Source organism: Mycena indigotica (assembly GCF_014461135.1).
Source record: "Mycena indigotica strain 171206Taipei chromosome Unknown Mind.scaff0027, whole genome shotgun sequence".
Taxonomy (NCBI): Eukaryota; Fungi; Basidiomycota; class Agaricomycetes; order Agaricales; family Mycenaceae; genus Mycena; species Mycena indigotica.
The window spans coordinates 56463-77805 of record NW_023503026.1 but is presented as its reverse complement, the minus strand read 5'-3'; the positions used below and the strand labels follow the sequence as shown (position 1 = coordinate 77805).

Below are 21343 nucleotides of genomic sequence, written 5' to 3'. Positions count from 1 at the left end.
ACAACTTTGTAGCAGTGCTATCGCGATTCGCGTCATTCAAGCGCGACAAGTTACATAAGTAATGCGCCGCCGATATCACGATCTCCCAATATTGCACCTTATACAATTCCTGCATGAATTGCGACCTCATACTTTGGGCTAATCCTATGTGAATATGTTCCCGGCCCTGCGGCACACTCAGGCTGCAGGCAACATTAATCAAGATTCAACACTCAGCCTGAGTCCCGCCAGGCGCACTGGAACTAACAAACATGACTCGGGCACTGGTACATTGCCAACCGTGGCTGAAGTAAGCTGAGTACCAGTATTCACCTTCCTGTCTTCTTTTACCATTTCTCATTTCGAGTTGTGCGGCCAAGTGCAATGGAGCGTGACGGTGGTTGCGGCCATGTCGCGGCCCTGCGGCGGCGGCCTTGCGGCGGCCGTGTCGCGGCCATGTCAGCGCTGCTGTCGCCCATTTCGTCTAGCCCGGTTGATAGGAGGATACCATCCGGGTATGTTCCCCGCTTCTCCTTGCGCAGGCATGAATTGACTGCGGAAATAGTAACTCAGTGAATGCTGTGACTTTGTGACTCTTTTGTCCTTGCTCTTTGCCACCATGGCGAGACTCACAGCAGATTTTGGGCACGTCGAACAACTTGAAGAGATTTTGCCTGATGACTCCATATCCGTTGCCGGTGGCCAAAACGCTCATGAACGTCAATCGCCGCCTGACTGCGAGTCCGAAGATTGCGACGAACTCACAAACAGCCCGCACAGCGATACACAGTACACATCTCCGACTCTTTCTCAGCAACGCCTTACAGCTGAGGTCGACTGGGGTATCACTAACGTATCAACTGATGATAACATTGAAGGGCTCGGAAACAAAAAGCAGGATGTCGCAGCGTCAGTAACCCCCAAGAACCATACAAACAGCTGAATTGCTCCTTCAGCGTGATTGCCAGTGGGGAGGAACAGGTTACACTGGCAATCGGCAAACATGTTAGATCGAGCCGGGGAGAAATTCGCCTTGCCGTCCGTGCAGGTGCCTCACAGAAGGCCGTTGCACGACATCTCAAAAGCAATTCTGGCACTATCTCCCGAATAGTACACAACACCGGCAGCAAAGTTGTCAAGGACAATGTTACAAAAGATGTCGACTTCGCTGACCAAGACAAATTAAAGGAATTGATCCAAGCCGATATGTTGGAATGCCGTCCAGCTGTGACGACAAAACGTGTGAATGCCCACAATACACAAACATCAGATATTATACTTACTAGCGATGACAGTCTACAAAAAAAGCAGTCTTGAAGGGTGCTCCTCCACCAGCCGCCGAACACAAACCCGTTCGCTCCAGCGCCAGAAGACTAGATGCGCCGAAACTCACTGCGATGGGTGGCAAGAGATGCTCCAGCGCATCAAATCGCCAAAATAGCTTCTGTTTCTGTACCACTCCACTTCATCCACATCACCCCGGCCAATTCTACACCTTTTGCGGCCATTGCACAAATCAGCAATACTGCCGTAGGAACTATGGGGAGCGTCTCTCGTATTAGTAGTGAAGTGCTGCAGACGGATTGTGTACACGGGAGTGAAGGTTTCATGCCACGTTCCGATTATCAGCCATTGCCTCCAAGCCCCCAACACGCAACCATTTCAGCAGAGGGCGATGAGTGCTTGGATCTGGAGGCGTTTCTTTTTCAAATCGACGAGACACACATATACGACAAATTGTTCCTCCACAACGACATCACTAAGGTTGCAGATTTCTACCAGTTCGGGACAGATCCCTTGACGCTCTACAATAAAGTCGATCGTCTGTTTCACAAACCCAGCACTCGCAGTACATATTGTAGAGACTTCATGAAGAGACCGCGATTAACTCAATTAGTCGAGGCCTTGTTAAAGCTCTTTGAGCAGTACAAGACTGCAGATGAGTGGAATACTGCAGTAGGAACTCTGGGCAGCGTCTCTCGTATCAGTCGTAAAATGCTGCGGACGGATTGTGTACACGACGGTGAAAGTATGCTACGTTTCAACTATCAGCCATTGCCTCCAAGCCCCCAACACTGGCAGGTAACCATTTTGGCAGAGGACGATGACTACTGGGATCTGGAGGTGTTTCTCTTTCAAATTGAGCAGACACACATATATGACAAATTTCTTCCCTTGTTCTTCTACAATGACATCACCAAGGTTGCAGATTTCTACAAGTTCGGGACAGATCCCTTGACGCTCTACATCCAAGTCGAATGTCTATTTTACGGACCCACTACTCGCAGGACATATTGTGGAGACTTGATGAGGAGACCACTATTAACCCAATTAGCCGAGGCCTTGTTGCAGCTATTTAATCAGTACAAGACTGCAGATGAGTGGAAGGCTGCACAACAAATGAGAATGAGATGAAGCCATGTAGCAATTTCCTAGTGCTTTTACTTTGTAACATAGAAATAATATAGCAAAGACACTGTATGCATTAAATTGTTCATGCACTCATATAGTCTGATATAGAAGCCCTTAAAAGTGTTGCACTGTGCGCCACCGTGAATTTTAACTGGTTAATGGAGACAAGGTTTTGTGTATCTGGAGCTGGATTTCTTTGTAGGAAATCAGGTGCCAATAATGGGCACCCAATTGCCGATAGCTCAGTGCTACCAGCCTGCATGTATACACATGATGTGGAAACTACCTTATTTGGTAATTTCTAGGGTGCTGTGAGTAATGCAAAAAACATTACTCACACTGGTTTCGAAACCCCCCCTTCCCCCGTTTCGAAACAGTTTTGAAACCGGCCAGCCGAGGGAGTCTGCTGACATTCGGCAGCTCGGGACAGCGCCGGGTATCATAATCCTGAGGTACACTATGGGCCAAGCCCAACCGGAGCAGCAGCGGAGCCCTACTGCCATGAAAACCATCTGCCTGGCCTTCTGCTGGTAAGTGCAGGTGATATTGGGAGGGTGTTGAGCCCTGACAGCCGGGCCCGGGTTCCCGGGGCATCACGTGTCGGTTTCAAACCGGGTCAACTGGCCGTGGATTTCAAAACTCACACGTGTTTTGAAACCGGTTTTGGAACTGTTTCGAAACCACAGTTACTCACAGCACCCTAGTAATTTCCCAGCAGTGTTGCCACCAGCCGAGTTCGAGCTCACACCAGGTGCAAGCCCAATGGCGGCCTGTAAATGGGGGGTCTAAGGGCAGCCTTGGTGCAGACAAAGATTTCTTTCTTTGCAACAAAGGAAAAAAATTTCCTTTCAAGCCGCCGTTGGACCCCCATTGCCAACCGCCATTGGCATTGCCACCAGTGTCAGTGTGAGCCGCTGAATCTGCAGCTCATGACTCAGCTCTTCAATCGAGTGACATGGTCACTTCTGTCACTTGATGACGGCAAGAGTCAAATATTATGAAATATCTGACTTTTACTTCATCCAAGAAGTGGTACATTAGTTTCTTCATGCTCTGAAGCCATTGAGCAAAGAAATTGGTTTTAAAAGCCAGGACATATACTGAATTTCCATGTTGGGCAATGCAAGCCCCAATCAACTTAATCAGACAGATTTGAAATAAGCCAAGTTTAGCGTGGACAAGTCAGCTTGGGCTCACAGCAACACTATTTCCCAGTCACATGCTTTGAAGTCTGATTTGGACCTTTACATAGATGTCAGGGGAACCTCCCCTTTGGCCCACTATCCATAGATCTGTCAACACCCTCCCAATGGTCCAGGACCTTGCCTGTGACACTGCCCAGGCCTTCTGTGCCCCAGTGTCAGGGGGACCCCCCTTTCAGCCTCTTGGAGACGATCTAATTCCGGTCCGATTCCGATAGTGTCTCTGGTCCAGCCCTCCATCTCGCCCGCACAATCACCGATCTGTCAACGCCCTCCCAACGGTTCCCCTGGGACCTTGCCTGCGACGCTGCCCAAGCCTTCTGTGCCCAACAGTGGCAGCTACGGACAAGCAGTATATAGTCAGCTATGGGTGATTGTGTGCGCGAGATGGAGGGCTAGACCAGAGTCAGAACTGGAATTGTAATCATCTCCGAGGGGCCAAAAGGGAGGTTCCCCTGACAACCACTCTTGACACTAACACTTGGCTAAGTGCACTTTCCATTTCCATCCTGGGCATTGTTTATCTTTGAGTTTTGACTCAGTTTTATCAAGGGGAATAAGCAAGATCATGCTCTCCTAACTAGAGACTTCTGCCTATCACATAGGGCTAGAGAATAGCACAGGTATATCAATGGGTATTGGAGGACCTACTCGTACCCACACAGTCACAGTACCATATCTGTAGGTAGGGGTATGGGTTTACCCATAGATACTAAAGAAGGCATGTCATAGATACTGCACGGTTAGTGTCCATTATGTCTTCCGGTCTGGCCCTCCATCTCGCCCGCACAATCACTGATCTGTCAACGCCCTCCTGATAGTCACCCTGGGACCTCGCCTGCAACACTGCCTTCTGTGCCTAATAGCAGCAGCTACAGACAAGCAGTATATAGTTAGCTTCCTAGCAGATAGACCCTTAGAGTTTCTTCTCTTTAGATGCTTAATTCCAAAGCTTTATATACTGTTGTATTTTATTCAATTCAAATGCCAAAAGTAGTGTGACACTCAATATGAAAATATAAGTTTAAATTATTTCTCAAGTAGGAAATCCTTGGCACTGGAGGCGCCCGGAAATGTCAAGAATTGCCTTTTCAGAAGGGGATTTTGAGCAAAATAGTGTGATATGCCAAAAATTTCGAATTTTATAGCTAGTGTGACACGTGACATACAAACTGAATAAAATGCTACAGTAATACCAGTAATGTTTCCCATCTATGTCAGGGGAACTCTCCCCCCCTATTCTGAGCCCCCAGAGACTACTCTAGCTCCAGATTTTTTTCACTCTGTTATGGGGCAGAAGTGAAGAGCAGAGCATGAATGACATTTTATATACATTAACTTGAATGTCACTTCTTGTTCTTGTTTAGAGCAGCTCTGCTGGGGCCATATTCTAGTGGGCACCTAATTTATATATGTTGAGTCCTTGTATAGTCCAATATAAAGTCAAAGTTTTTTTTTAAATTTTCTCAGTAGAAACTGACATAATCAAGCAATATGCAAGTTGATTAGCAAAGGTCCGTATATGGGAATTTGATGTCTGGAGTTGATTGATAAAATCACCCTGTTGATTTTTTGATATCCAAATCATCTTCTTATATTCAGAATTCATTGAGAAATATAATAATTACTACTGCATTTAAAAATGGCAAAAAGGTGGGTTTGAACCCACGGTGCCAACTATTTTAAAATAACAAGCCGCCATCTGGGACTCGGACTGTCCCAGATCGCGGCTTATCAGGCCGAGTCCCAGATGGTGGCTTATTGCAGATCCGCAGTGTATGCTCTATATCCTGGTCCTAGAGTATGAACTACAATTGGGTGATTGTTGGCACATGATTTCTTACAAAGATTCAGCTCCGGGTGCGCGAAACCCCGGTGTGCCCTGTATTTGGTGCTTGAGCCATCGAATTCTGAAGAAAGGATTGTGACCCGCGACAATGCCAGTGAGCGAGACTTTACAGAACAAACTCCAAGACGATTCAGAACACAGCAACAAGCTACTCCCTCCCAAATCGTTGACACAAGCAACATTCGAGAGACGGACGGGTCGTTTGGCGGTCTTTGCAGCGGCCATGTCGGTAATCTGGTGGATGATACGGGGACTCGGACGGAAACGAGCAACGATGAATGGAAAAGGTGTGTGCATCAGTATAGTATCCGACTTGAAACTAATGGCCCGACAGATATTTTATGGTACTCCTCAAAAAGCAAGATTACCTCGGCACTAGAGGGTAACCAAGGTATATGGTTAACGTTTTGACTCGGATGGTGGTGTAGTGTCCGCGAATGAGTGTGCGAGTGCTGCCGTGTGTAGATGAGCAGTCGAGACTTGACATGCACTTGCAGTTGCAGACGGGTCAAAGCAGAACAACATTGAGCATCTCGTAAGGCGTGCTTGATCTCCACCAAACCCTCGCGGCAACCACCATTGCCGCGATCCAATCGTGGGATTGCGGAAGGTGAGAAGAGAGGTACGCGTCCGGCCAGTGTCTCTTGCAACATTCTTTGAGCATCCAATGCCCGGAGGAAAGCTTTCGACGCAGTCGCCGAAAAACTGACTCTCCCTGATGTTGCTACTGTCTTCCTCAAATCCACCAATCCACGAATACGCCGCCTAAGCGGAAAACGATCAGAAGTGAAACAGACCCGAAGACAAAAACAACACGCACTGGTCAGTTTCAGCGTCCAGCAACGCTGTAATGAACTTGGTCAGGGAAACATCACGAATGGGGACTGCTCCCGCTTTATCCAATTCTGTCTGAACATTTTGCATACGGCGTTTCCCAACAACCTTGATCAAGATGAGCATTAGTCGACCACTCAAAGTCAAACAACGTACCCTCAGACTTTGCGTCAGAGAGATTGGGCACGAAGTTGTCGCCTAAAGTCAATGTCTTGTTCTTGCTTCGCCCACTCTTCCGCTGCCATGTCCAGTAATAACAGCGCTAGCAGATGCCAATGAGTAACAAAACGCGAATTATCAGACGATACTCACCCGGTCCAAGGGTCTTCATCCAGTTCCAAGTCGTCGAAGTTGATCCCATCGAGCGCCAGGTCCACAGACGCGTGTGCTTGCCTGCAACCCCACCGATCATGTTCCATTAGCGCTCAATACTTTCGCCGTCCGTCATACCCGAACCGAGAATGTAAAGTAGAGAAAACAGGATTTGGCACTGGATCAAGTGACCTTTGATGTGCATTTTGCCCTTTGAGGCAATTTGGCCAAGCGTTCAATCAGATATTTCATCCACGGACAGACGATGTCGTAGGAGATTAACTTGGGGAGTCTGGAGTTCAAGCGGCGCATGAAGGAAGCGAAGATGCAGTCCAGGTTGCTGTAGCTGACGGGCATGAGAGCGCGACTCACTTTCTTGTAAGACGACTTACCGCTCGCCCGCTTGCAAATCACCTACACCATTAGGAAGCACGATTGTCCCCTTGCGCAAACCCCCCATACCAACACCAGTAACACTATAGCCTCGGGAGAACTTGGAATTTGCACGGTCCAGAGCCGCAAGACCGCTGCAAGTGCAATCAGTCGAAGATATTTTGTCGGAAACGAAACACGTTACCTCCTGCTTGTCCGTCACCGTCAACAGATATTCGCGATAGGGATGTCATTCGATCATGTGCCGCCAACCCGTTCCAAGACCAGGGTCTCGGCTCGTTTGGTCGTTGAGGCGGAAGCAGGCATTCATGGCAATGAACATGATATGATGCACAAGCATCTGAACGAAGATCAGATTATCATTGCCGGAAGAAATGCAACCAGCTTACTGGTCTCCTGGAGGAGCATCTTCCCATCATTCGGATAGGTGGACCTGGCCGCGGACAAGCGGGACATTTGAGGGCGAGCTCGCCCGGCCCAGTTCCCATCACGCCTCAGGTGTCGATACTGGCGAGAAATTCGCAAAAAGATGGAGTGACGGTCCGGTGGATTGATCCCCAAGCCATCGGTTAGCGACTCCAATGTCGAGTAATAGTCGTAGGCCGTCATTTTTGCACGCAAATACAGATAATGAAATCTGTCAAGACAAGAGAATGTGGCGCACGTTCGCGGCGAGAAGGTCGTTGCAGGATAATAGCCGGCTTTCAAGAGTTGTCGATCGCAACGTCGCGAATGCCATTGTCGGCAATTATAATTATGACCAAGTCGGGACGGCCAGTTCGGGGAAGAGGACATGTCTGTCCAAGCAAGTGGCCAAATTGGATTCGAAGGGCCCAATCGCGTGAGCTGGTTCTTACGGAGTAGACACCAGTCTATTTCTAGCATCGGAAGATCAGCAAAGATCGAGCGCGATAGGAATTTTTACCTCAATAAAATGGGTTGGGTTGGTTTCATGCTTTCGAACACAGCACTCAGCGCAAACCATGCCGTGGCAGGTCTCGCAATTGAATGAGAAGCACACAGGTCAGACTGCCTGCCACGTCCATTTCTCCATAACATAGCTTGAAGGTACTTGTCTCAAAAGCTTTCGGCCCAGGCTTGCATAGCTTTATCCTGTCATATGTTGAGCTGCGGTAAAGCAAAGAGCATGCTTACAGCTGGCTGACTTTGGCGAACACCGGCAGGGTTGCTTAAAGGTTCAGCTTCAGAGCCAATCTCGTATCTCTCCGGCTTGTCCCCGGGCAAAAGAAGGGAGGCTCCTAACACGCTAGATGGCTGGGGCGGGCGCGTTTGACAGGAGAGGAAAGTGGAACCAGGACAGTTTCGGCACGACACGTCGATTGTCGCTGGTAACGATGGATCGTGGTGGCAAGGGAAGCATCAGCCGGGGCTCCAACAAGGTCTTCGATTGGCCAAGTATGGTGATGCACAAAAGTCGGGGGTACTGCAGCCCGGCGTTTTCGAGAGAGAGAGACGAGGAGGAGATTGCTATTTGGCAATGGGCAAGTCTGAGGAATGAGCGCACGTGCCCTGATTACGAGTACCTGAGTAATCGTCTATGACTAATTTCGTCCGCTGATTTATTATAATCTTAATACAATATGGTTTAATACTATACAAGATACTGACAAGACACTTATAAGTTTCTTATAGGAAGCTTAGAATTTGTAATAGTCTCATAAGGCTATAATAAGATGTTTCAATAGTATATAAGATACTGACAAGACACTTATAAGTCCTTTATTTACTGGAGACAGAGATGTCTCTGGAGGCTAAAAGGGAGGTTCTGTAAGGGCAACCCCGGAGGCCTGAGATCAAGGTCCTAGCAGGGGAGGATCCAAAGCGTGAATATTGGTAAGCAAATACGAATAAAGCTGACCTAGCAGGGGAGGATCCAAAGAGAAGAAACTCTGAGGGTCCGCCTGCTAGGTAGCTGACTATATACTGCTTGTCCGTAGCTGCCGCCCGTTGGGCACAGAAGGCTTGGGCGGCGTAGCAGGCAAGGTCCCCGGGCAACCGTTGGGAGGGCGTTGACGGATCATTAACGCATCGGTGATTGTGCGGGCAGATGGGGGGCCGGACCGGAGTCGGAACCAGAATCAGACCGGAATCGGACACGTCTCCGAGGGGCCGAAAGGGGACTTCCCCTGACAGGTTCTCCTAACATCACCCTCCCCTTTGAATGTGGTGTCTCAATGCATAGACTAGTGAAGGGTGCAGAAGTTGTGCACTGGTAGACAGTGGCTGCAGGTCCTCTCAGACTCACATTTACCAAAAAGATGCACAGCCAGAGTTGAATGACTGGCCAGACTGAATCAGGCAATCCTTCAGGGGCCTGATGCATTGTCAATTTAGCAGCAGATTGTATACTCTATAGAATTGGTTGGCCCCTAGCCCAGTGGGGTTTGTTGTGCTCATTGTATTTTGGAACTTGGTTCCTATTAACGTCACATGTTATGAACACAAGCACAAGTGTGACAGTGCTAAATTGATTACAAAGACATTTGGTCACTGTTATAATATGTTTTGTTTTGATAGTATATAAGATACAGACAAGACACTTATAAGCTCTTTATGAGCAGCTTTATAATATGTTTTAATAGTTTTATAAGGCTCCTTTGATATCTTTTAATAGTCTTATAAGGCTCTTTTAATATCTTTTAATAGTCTTATAAGGCTCTTATAATATCTTTTAATAATCTTATTATAAGCTTAATCTAATATGGTTTAATACTATATAAGATACTGACAAGACACTTATAAGTTTCTTATAGGAAGCTTAGAAGTTTGTAATAAAGCCTATGATAAGATATTTCAATAGTATATAAGATATTGACAAGACACTGATAAGTCCTTTATTTACTAGAGACCGAGAGGCTAAAAGAGAGGTTCTCCTGACATCACCCACCCCTTTGAAACCAGAAGAGTATTACATCAAAGGTGGTAGAGGCAATGTGCTGTGGCTTACCTGCATACTTCCTATCAAACTCTCTGACCTCATCCAGGGCAAAGATATGGTCAAAGTATCACCTGCAAGTGTAAGAATCAGTCTAGGCTCTAGGAGTAGCTTGAATAAGGGTAGCATAAAACTCTAGAAAGAATTTTTTCAGCTAACAAAGACTTTAGAAATGCGTCATTAATACATTAAACTGATAGATATAATGTTGAAAATACTATATATACTATTATACAGTAATGCTAACTCCTTTTCTTCTGGCCAATAACCTGGCATGTAGTGGAAAAGGCCTGTATTCTAATTGGGATCAAAATGATATAGCTTGACATAGTGATCAAACCTACTAATGGTCATAAAAACTCACTCCACATTAATCATATATATTAAAGATGACAATCCCCATCAAAATTAAGGTAATTTTAAGACAGAAAATAATTAAATGAATAATAATATAATAGTGATTATATAACTAAAACATAGGGACTAGAAATACTTAGATTTCTAGACTACCACTATTCTAGCTATTCCTAAAGCTTTTTAAGCTAAATATTATCACTATGGCCCAAAGTGTACTTATTAATTGTATGACATGTCATAGCCTTTCTACCTGACAAAGTAATTAAGCTGTTTATACCTGACTCTGGCATCCAAGATCTCCTCTACTTCTCTTTTCAGGGCTCTATTCTCAATAAACTGCAAGCTGCAGTCAGAGACATACTTCTCTAAGGTCTTATAGTGCCTTCAGGAATTCCAGTAGTAGATCAATCGGAGTATGTGGGTAGATTTATACACCTCATTTGCCAACTTGCATATATTTGATCTATAATCAACTAGCAGATTACAGCTGTATTGCTAATATGATGTGCAGTACTATTCATTATTAGAACGGGGAATAACAAGATTTTTCATGCATATAATATGGTGTGAAAAGTGTAATCCTATAGGGGGACCCTTCTCATGCTTCCTACCCTTATACCATTGGGGATCCCTCACTTCTAATTCAGTTATTGGAAGATTGGTGTGTTAGGATATATGTCATATATGGAGGTAAATATAATATGTAAAATCATAAGGAGCTCCTATATCTTCGATGGCCATTTATTTGGAACAGAGCACAACTTGCACTAGGCTTATTCGTGGATTTTCCAGTGAGATATCAAGTGATCATTAAGTCTGATCAAATTTGAAATATGAAAAACTAGAGAAACACAGTGTAATATCATAGTCTCAAGATATAGGACGATGATTAAATCAGAGCATATGAGCACTAGGTTATGACCTACCTACCAGTACAAGAATCATCTGACTTGATGCAGGATTGGTAGAGATATTGCAGTATCAATATAGGTGATGAATCATCATGAGACGATATAGCTATACTAATAACATTTGATTGTCCAGGATATTAATCTTATCATTTAGGCACCCCTGGTATTGCTTCAATTTCCTATAAAAGTCATCTACTCAGTGAGATATCACTGGATTAGATATAGATCAGCTATTAATTAGCCAGTGCTAGCACAATTATTCAGCTGTAAGTATAGGTCACTTAATGAAAGTTGTTTGTATAGTCAAAATATACAACTTGGGTTTGTGACGATCTGTGACATCCTCGATGATCATACAGTCAAACGGTGAAAATTTCCCTTTTGGGAAATGTGTCACACTACGTCACATATATCATAAGTGTTGTGTCCTGGAGGTTTGATATTATTATTATTCATACCAGAGTATGCTTATATGATAGCTTCTTTGTAATGTGAATACATACCAGTGTCACATCTTATTGTCTCAGTAAACCTGGCAGTTCATAGTGGGTACCAGGCTACACAGGTGTTATTAATAGTATCACGCCAGTCACAAATGTCACAAATGTCACACTGACCTTGTGCGATAACACATGAAATGACTTAGAGCCTGGGGTCCCAGAGATATTGCAGTTTTATAGCCCCCTTTATTGCAGCATAGGGCTTTTTATATCATCTCTTCTAATTAGAATGGTCACCCGCATGGGTGGTCCATTCTAATTAGAAGAGATAATTGGGATTAACAGGTGCTTATAACTAACATAGGTAAGGTGCTTACAACCAACACAGGTAAGGGTACATCTTAAGTTGTCTTATTACTCAGGTAAAGTAAAGCATCTCACGATGAGCAAAGCACCTTACGACCAACACAGGTAAGGGTACATCTTAAGTTGTCTTATTACTCAGGTAAAGTAAAGCATCTCACGACGAGCAAAGCACCTTACGACCAACACAGGTAAGGGTACATCTTAAGTTGTCTTATTACTCAGGTAAAGTAAAGCATCTCACGATGAGCAAAGCACCTTACGACCAACACAGGTAAGGGTACATCTTAAGTTGTCTTATTACTCAGGTAAAGTAAAGCATCTCACGACGAGCAAAGCACCTTACGACCAACACAGGTAAGGGTACATCTTAAGTTGTCTTATTACTCAGGTAAAGTAAAGCATCTCACGATGAGCAAAGCACCTCACGACCAACACAGGCAAAGCACCTCACAACTAACACAGGTAAGGGTACATCTTAAGTTGTCTTATTACTCAGGTAAAGTAAAGCATCTCACGATGAGCAAAGCACCTTACGACCAACACAGGTAAGGGTACATCTTAAGTTGTCTTATTACTCAGGTAAAGTAAAGCATCTCACGATGAGCAAAGCACCTCACGACCAACACAGGCAAAGCACCTCAAACACAGGTAAGGGTACATCTTAAGTTGTCTTATTACTCAGGTAAAGTAAAGCATCTCACGATGAGCAAAGCACCTTACGACCAACACAGGTAAGGGTACATCTTAAGTTGTCTTATTACTCAGGTAAAGTAAAGCATCTCACGATGAGCAAAGCACCTCACGACCAACACAGGCAAAGCACCTCACAACTAACACAGGTAAGGGTACATCTTAAGTTGTCTTATTACTCAGGTAAAGTAAAGCATCTCACGATGAGCAAAGCACCTTCACCTCACAACTAACACAGGTAAGGGTACATCTTAAGTTGTCTTATTACTCAGGTAAAGTAAAGCATCTCACGATGAGCAAAGCACCTTACGACCAACACAGGTAAGGGTATATCTTAAGTTGTCTTATTACTCAGGTAAAGTAAAGCATCTCACGATGAGCAAAGCACCTCACACACCAACACAGGCAAAGCACCTCAAACACAGGTAAGGGTACATCTTAAGTTGTCTTATTACTCAGGTAAAGTAAAGCATCTCACGACGAGCAAAGCACCTTACGACCAACACAGGTAAGGGTACATCTTAAGTTGTCTTATTACTCAGGTAAAGTAAAGCATCTCACGATGAGCAAAGCACCTCACGACCAACACAGGCAAAGCACCTCACAACTAACACAGGTAAGGGTACATCTTAAGTTGTCTTATTACTCAGGTAAAGTAAAGCATCTCACGATGAGCAAAGCACCTCACGACCAACACAGGTAAGGGTACATCTTAAGTTGTCTTAGCAAAGCACCTTACGACTAACACAGGTAAGGGTACATCTTAAGTTGTCTTATTACTCAGGTAAAGTAAAGCATCTCACGATGAGCACAACCAACACAGGTAAGGGTATATCTTTAAAGTGAGGCACCACACGACGAGCAAAGCACCTTACGACTAACACAGGTAAGGGTACATCTTAAGTTGTCTTATTACTCAGGTAAAGTATATGGGCAATATACTGTAACATTAATAAACAACATCTTTAGGAAAATGACATGCATAATTTTGAGACAACTTCAATTATTGACAACTTTTTTTTGATGACAAGTGGCACTTATATCAAGACAACTTTATACCACATCAGGACAACTTTTGTATGGGACAACTTAGGTTGAGAACAACTTGGCAAACTATTAGACAACTTAGAAAGTGACCGATTTAAGGCAAGGGTAACTTTTCTGGCAGGTGGGTACAACTTTTCCTTGACCTAAGACAACTATTTTTAGTCAATTTTCAGTTCAAGGACAACAACTCATTTCTCTCAGTCAAGTTGGACCAAAAGACAAATTAGTAATTGCTTACTGAATAAGTATCAGGCAAAACTGATTTTTGATAAGATATATACTGGGAGAGAGATTGATCTACATAGGGCTTCACAGGTTCTGGTAGAATGAAGTGGCTAATAGAACAGCCTGACATGGTTTCCATCCTCTGTCAGGGGAACCCCCCGCTGGCCTCCTTCGGACCCTCCGAACGCATCCGAGGCGCATCCGACCGGCGCCCCCTCGGACGCTCCGACCCACCCCGACCATCGTCCACAGCCTCCTTCGCCCGCACAATCACCGATCCGTCAAGACCCTCCCAACGATCACCTTGGGACAGAGCTTGCGACACTGCTCAGGCCTTCTGCGCTCTCGTCGGCAGTTACGGACGACCAGTATATAGTTGGCACCCTAGCAGGCGGACACTTAGAGTTTCTTCTCTTTGGATCCTCCCCTGCTAGGTCGGTCCCTCCGTGTATTTCCGTAGCTTCTATTCACGCTTTGGATCCTCCCTGCTAGGCTTTCCTCGGAGTCTCCAGGGTTGCCCTTACATCCTCTGCTTCTAAGTCAAAATCTCATAGAGGTTATTGAGAAAAATACCAGCACTTCATTCCTTCTCAATTATGAGGAAACACTGCCAAATTACATATATTTCTGTTTTTCATACCAAAATAAATTTAAGATGTATTGGCAATACGCAAGTCAAATTGTGTCAGGATGGTCACCACATGGCATCACATGTGGCATCATTAGTCAGCATTTGCGCAGCCTGTGAAACTAAGTTGTACCTGCCCGAATGAAGCTGCATCTTGTATTTTCAAACTTGTACTTTGATTATTTAAAGTTGGCTTGTTCCAGAATCAGAGTTGTACCTTGTCTGTGCCGAGTTGTCCCTAGCCCAAGTTGTTCCAGATGGAAGGTGTCTTGTCAGAATACTAAGTTGCCCACAAGTGCCAATTACTTGTTTAATAAAATTTTGAAGTTTTCTTGAAATTACCCAAGTTTTTATTTCAAACTTGTTGTTTATTAATGTTACAGTATATTGCCCATAAAAGTAAAGCACCACACACAGCAAAGCACCTCACAACTAATACAGGTAAGGGTACATCTTTAAAGTGAGGCACCACACGACGAGCAAAGCACCTTACGACTAACACAGGTAAGGGTACATTTTAAGTTGTCTTATTACTCAGGTAAAGTAAAGCATCTCATGATGAGCAAAGCACCTCACAACTAACACAGGTAAGGGTACATCTTAAGTTGTCTTATTACTCAGGTAAAGTAAAGCATCTCATGATGAGCAAAGCAACTAACACAGGTAAGGGTACATCTTAAGTTGTCTTATTACTCAGATAAAGTAAAGCATCTCACGACGAGCACAACCAACACAGGTAAGGATACATCTTTGAAGTGAGGCACCACACGACGAGCAAAGCACCTTACGACCAACACAGGTAAGGGTACATCTTAAGTTGTCTTATTACTCAGGTAAAGTAAAGCATCTCATGATGAGCAAAGCAACTAACACAGGTAAGGGTACATCTTAAGTTGTCTTATTACTCAGATAAAGTAAAGCATCTCACGACGAGCACAACCAACACAGGTAAGGATACATCTTTGAAGTGAGGCACCACACGACGAGCAAAGCACCTTACGACCAACACAGGTAAGGGTACATCTTAAGTTGTCTAGCATCTCATGATGAGCAAAGCAACTAACACAGGTAAGGGTACATCTTAAGTTGTCTTATTACTCAGATAAAGTAAAGCATCTCACGACGAGCACAACCAACACAGGTAAGGATACATCTTTGAAGTGAGGCACCACACGACGAGCAAAGCACCTTACGACCAACACAGGTAAGGGTACATCTTAAGTTGTCTTATTACTCAGGTAAAGTAAAGCATCTCACGATGAGCAAAGCACCTCACAACTAACACAGGTAAGGGTACATCTTAAGTTGTCTTATTACTCAGGTAAAGTAAAGCATCTCATGATGAGCAAAGCACCTCACAACTAACACAGGTAAGGGTACATCTTAAGTTGTCTTATTACTCAGGTAAAGTAAAGCATCTCATGATGAGCAAAGCAACTAACACAGGTAAGGGTACATCTTAAGTTGTCTTATTACTCAGATAAAGTAAAGCATCTCACGACGAGCACAACCAACACAGGTAAGGATACATCTTTGAAGTGAGGCACCACACGACGAGCAAAGCACCTTACGACCAACACAGGTAAGGGTACATCTTAAGTTGTCTTATTACTCAGGTAAAGTAAAGCACCACATGACGAGCAAAGCACCTCACAACTAACACAGGTAAGGGTACATCTTAAGTTGTCTTATTACTCAGGTAAAGTAAAGCATCTCATGATGAGCAAAGCACCTCACAACTAACACAGGTAAGGGTACATTTTAAGTTGTCTTATTACTCAGGTAAAGTAAAGCATCTCACGACGAGCAAAGCACCTTACGACCAACACAGGTAAGGGTACATCTTAAGTTGTCCTATTACTTAGGTAAAGTAAAGCATCTCACGATGAGCAAAGCACATCACGACCAACACAGGTAAGGGTACATCTTAAGTTGTCTTATTACTTAGGTAAAGTAAAGCATCTCACGACGAGCAAAGCACCTTACGACTAACACAGGTAAGGGTACATCTTAAGTTGTCTTATTACTCAGGTAAAGTAAAGCACCACATGACGAGCAAAGCACCTCACAACTAACACAGGTAAGGGTACATCTTAAGTTGTCTTATTACTCAGGTAAAGTAAAGCATCTCACGATGAGCAAAGCACCTCACAACCAACACAGGTAAGGGTACATCTTAAGTTGTCTTAGCAAAGCACCTTACGACTAACACAGGTAAGGGTACATCTTAAGTTGTCTTATCAGTCAGGTAAAGTGAGGCACCACACGACGAGCAAAGCACCTTACATTGTCTTATCACTCAGGTAAAGTGAGGCACCACACAAGTAAAGCATCTTATAACTAATACAGGTAAGGGTACATCTTAAGTTGTATTCTCACGAGTAAAGCACCTTATAACTAACATAGGTAAGGGTATATCTTAAGTTGTATTCTCACGAGTAAAGCACCTTACGACCAACACAGGTCAGAGTACATCTTAAGTTGTATTATCACTCAGGTAAAGTAAAGCACCTCACGAGTAAAGCACCTTATAACCAACACAGGTAAGGGTACATCTTAAGTTGTATTATCACTTTATCAGTCCATATAGAAATCAGGTTCGGGTAAAGCACCTTATGACTGGCACAGGTAAGATACCATTTTTCTATATGGATTGTTGGGATTAAAGACTGCATTCCATTCTAATGCTACTTTCAATACTTAGGAGGACAGGTACATCTTAAGTTTCAGATTAGGCACCTCACAACTGACACAGGTAACATACTATTTTTCTATATGCATTGTTGAGATCAAAAACCATTCTAATACCACTTTTAATACTTAGACCGGCATGTTGTACACAGATATGTGTCTTGTTACAGTAATCATTCATTCTAAAATCAATGTACTAAACCTTCTGCTGTGAGCCTTCTTTGCTCATCTCTTCTTTTCCCTGCTTGAACTCTTGCTCAGCTAAACAGTCATCTGGAAATGAAACTTCAAAGGTAGGTGATCATCCTAAATTGTATTATTATTATTATTGTCTACATCTGTATTGGTTAAAGCACCTTATTGCTCGCACAGGTAAGGTACCATTTCTCAGTATATATTGTTGAGATTAAAAACTGCATTCATTCTAATATAGCTTTAGAGTTGGTCTTTCAGAACTACTGGTAACCCAGATGTCCCGCTATATTACCCGGTACGTATGTGTGTGACTTGTACTGCCGGATCAAGACACTTAAATGCCTCCACAACATGGCATGAGAAGGGTCCCCCTATAGGATTACACTTTTCACACCATATTATATGCATGAAAAATCTTGTTATTCCCCGTTCTAATAATGAATAGTACTGCACATCATATTAGCAATACAGCTGTAATCTGCTAGTTGATTATAGATCAAATATATGCAAGTTGGCAAATGAGGTGTATAAATCTACCCACATACTCCGATTGATCTACTACTGGAATTCCTGAAGGCACTATAAGACCTTAGAGAAGTATGTCTCTGACTGCAGCTTGCAGTTTATTGAGAATAGAGCCCTGAAAAGAGAAGTAGAGGAGATCTTGGATGCCAGAGTCAGGTATAAACAGCTTAATTACTTTGTCAGGTAGAAAGGCTATGACATGTCATACAATTAATAAGTACACTTTGGGCCATAGTGATAATATTTAGCTTAAAAAGCTTTAGGAATAGCTAGAATAGTGGTAGTCTAGAAATCTAAGTATTTCTAGTCCCTATGTTTTAGTTATATAATCACTATTATATTATTATTCATTTAATTATTTTCTGTCTTAAAATTACCTTAATTTTGATGGGGATTGTCATCTTTAATATATATGATTAATGTGGAGTGAGTTTTTATGACCATTAGTAGGTTTGATCACTATGTCAAGCTATATCATTTTGATCCCAATTAGAATACAGGCCTTTTCCACTACATGCCAGGTTATTGGCCAGAAGAAAAGGAGTTAGCATTACTGTATAATAGTATATATAGTATTTTCAACATTATATCTATCAGTTTAATGTATTAACTTGAATGACGCATTTCTAAAGTCTTTGTTAGCTGAAAAAATTCTTTCTAGAGTTTTATGCTACCCTTATTCAAGCTACTCCTAGAGCCTAGACTGATTCTTACACTTGCAGGTGATACTTTGACCATATCTTTGCCCTGGATGAGGTCAGAGAGTTTGATAGGAAGTATGCAGGTAAGCCACAGCACATTGCCTCTACCACCTTTGATGTAATACTCTTCTGGTTTCAAAGGGGTGGGTGATGTCAGGAGAACCTCTCTTTTAGCCTCTCGGTCTCTAGTAAATAAAGGACTTATCAGTGTCTTGTCAATATCTTATATACTATTGAAATATCTTATCATAGGCTTTATTACAAACTTCTAAGCTTCCTATAAGAAACTTATAAGTGTCTTGTCAGTATCTTATATAGTATTAAACCATATTAGATTAAGCTTATAATAAGATTATTAAAAGATATTATAAGAGCCTTATAAGACTATTAAAAGATATTAAAAGAGCCTTATAAGACTATTAAAAGATATCAAAGGAGCCTTATAAAACTATTAAAACATATTATAAAGCTGCTCATAAAGAGCTTATAAGTGTCTTGTCTGTATCTTATATACTATCAAAACAAAACATATTATAACAGTGACCAAATGTCTTTGTAATCAATTTAGCACTGTCACACTTGTGCTTGTGTTCATAACATGTGACGTTAATAGGAACCAAGTTCCAAAATACAATGAGCACAACAAACCCCACTGGGCTAGGGCCAACCAATTCTATAGAGTATACAATCTGCTGCTAAATTGACAATGCATCAGGCCCCTGAAGGATTGCCTGATTCAGTCTGGCCAGTCATTCAACTCTGGCTGTGCATCTTTTTGGTAAATGTGAGTCTGAGAGGACCTGCAGCCACTGTCTACCAGTGCACAACTTCTGCACCCTTCACTAGTCTATGCATTGAGACACCACATTCAAAGGGGAGGGTGATGTTAGGAGAACCTGTCAGGGGAAGTCCCCTTTCGGCCCCTCGGAGACGTGTCCGATTCCGGTCTGATTCTGGTTCCGACTCCGGTCCGGCCCCCCATCTCGCCCGCACAATCACCGATGCGTTAATGATCCGTCAACGCCCTCCCAACGGTTGCCCGGGGACCTTGCCTGCTACGCCGCCCAAGCCTTCTGTGCCCAACGGCGGCAGCTACGGACAAGCAGTATATAGTCAGCTACCTAGCAGGCGGACCCTCAGAGTTTCTTCTCTTTGGATCCTCCCCTGCTAGGTCAGCTTTATTCGTATTTGCTTACCAATATTCACGCTTTGGATCCTCCCCTGCTAGGACCTTGATCTCAGGCCTCCGGGGTTGCCCTTACAGAACCTCCCTTTTAGCCTCCAGAGACATCTCTGTCTCCAGTAAATAAAGGACTTATAAGTGTCTTGTCAGTATCTTATATACTATTGAAACATCTTATTATAGCCTTATGAGACTATTACAAATTCTAAGCTTCCTATAAGAAACTTATAAGTGTCTTGTCAGTATCTTGTATAGTATTAAACCATATTGTATTAAGATTATAATAAATCAGCGGACGAAATTAGTCATAGACGATTACTCAGGTACTCGTAATCAGGGCACGTGCGCTCATTCCTCAGACTTGCCCATTGCCAAATAGCAATCTCCTCCTCGTCTCTCTCTCTCGAAAACGCCGGGCTGCAGTACCCCGACTTTTGTGCATCACCATACTTGGCCAATCGAAGACCTTGTTGGAGCCCCGGCTGATGCTTCCCTTGCCACCACGATCCATCGTTACCAGCGACAATCGACGTGTCGTGCCGAAACTGTCCTGGTTCCACTTTCCTCTCCTGTCAAACGCGCCCGCCCCAGCCATCTAGCGTGTTAGGAGCCTCCCTTCTTTTGCCCGGGGACAAGCCGGAGAGATACGAGATTGGCTCTGAAGCTGAACCTTTAAGCAACCCTGCCGGTGTTCGCCAAAGTCAGCCAGCTGTAAGCATGCTCTTTGCTTTACCGCAGCTCAACATATGACAGGATAAAGCTATGCAAGCCTGGGCCGAAAGCTTTTGAGACAAGTACCTTCAAGCTATGTTATGGAGAAATGGACGTGGCAGGCAGTCTGACCTGTGTGCTTCTCATTCAATTGCGAGACCTGCCACGGCATGGTTTGCGCTGAGTGCTGTGTTCGAAAGCATGAAACCAACCCAACCCATTTTATTGAGGTAAAAATTCCTATCGCGCTCGATCTTTGCTGATCTTCCGATGCTAGAAATAGACTGGTGTCTACTCCGTAAGAACCAGCTCACGCGATTGGGCCCTTCGAATCCAATTTGGCCACTTGCTTGGACAGACATGTCCTCTTCCCCGAACTGGCCGTCCCGACTTGGTCATAATTATAATTGCCGACAATGGCATTCGCGACGTTGCGATCGACAACTCTTGAAAGCCGGCTATTATCCTGCAACGACCTTCTCGCCGCGAACGTGCGCCACATTCTCTTGTCTTGACAGATTTCATTATCTGTATTTGCGTGCAAAAATGACGGCCTACGACTATTACTCGACATTGGAGTCGCTAACCGATGGCTTGGGGATCAATCCACCGGACCGTCACTCCATCTTTTTGCGAATTTCTCGCCAGTATCGACACCTGAGGCGTGATGGGAACTGGGCCGGGCGAGCTCGCCCTCAAATGTCCCGCTTGTCCGCGGCCAGGTCCACCTATCCGA

General features: G+C 43.9%; 1 protein-coding gene across 1 annotated transcript; it reads right to left on the bottom strand.

Moving 5' to 3' along the window:
- Positions 1-5841: 5841 nt before the first annotated feature.
- MIND_01433200 (CxC2 domain-containing protein) lies at positions 5842-7590 on the bottom strand (the record flags this gene model as incomplete). The annotated part of the gene is made up of 11 exons (XM_037370710.1): positions 5842-6096; positions 6153-6207; positions 6263-6384; positions 6433-6474; positions 6508-6538; positions 6589-6669; positions 6727-6799; positions 6849-6934; positions 6981-7115; positions 7234-7321; positions 7371-7590. 11 exons carry the CDS (start codon positions 7588-7590, stop codon positions 5842-5844), a joined length of 1188 nt encoding a protein of 395 aa, XP_037212876.1.
- Positions 7591-21343: the final 13753 nt, after the last annotated feature.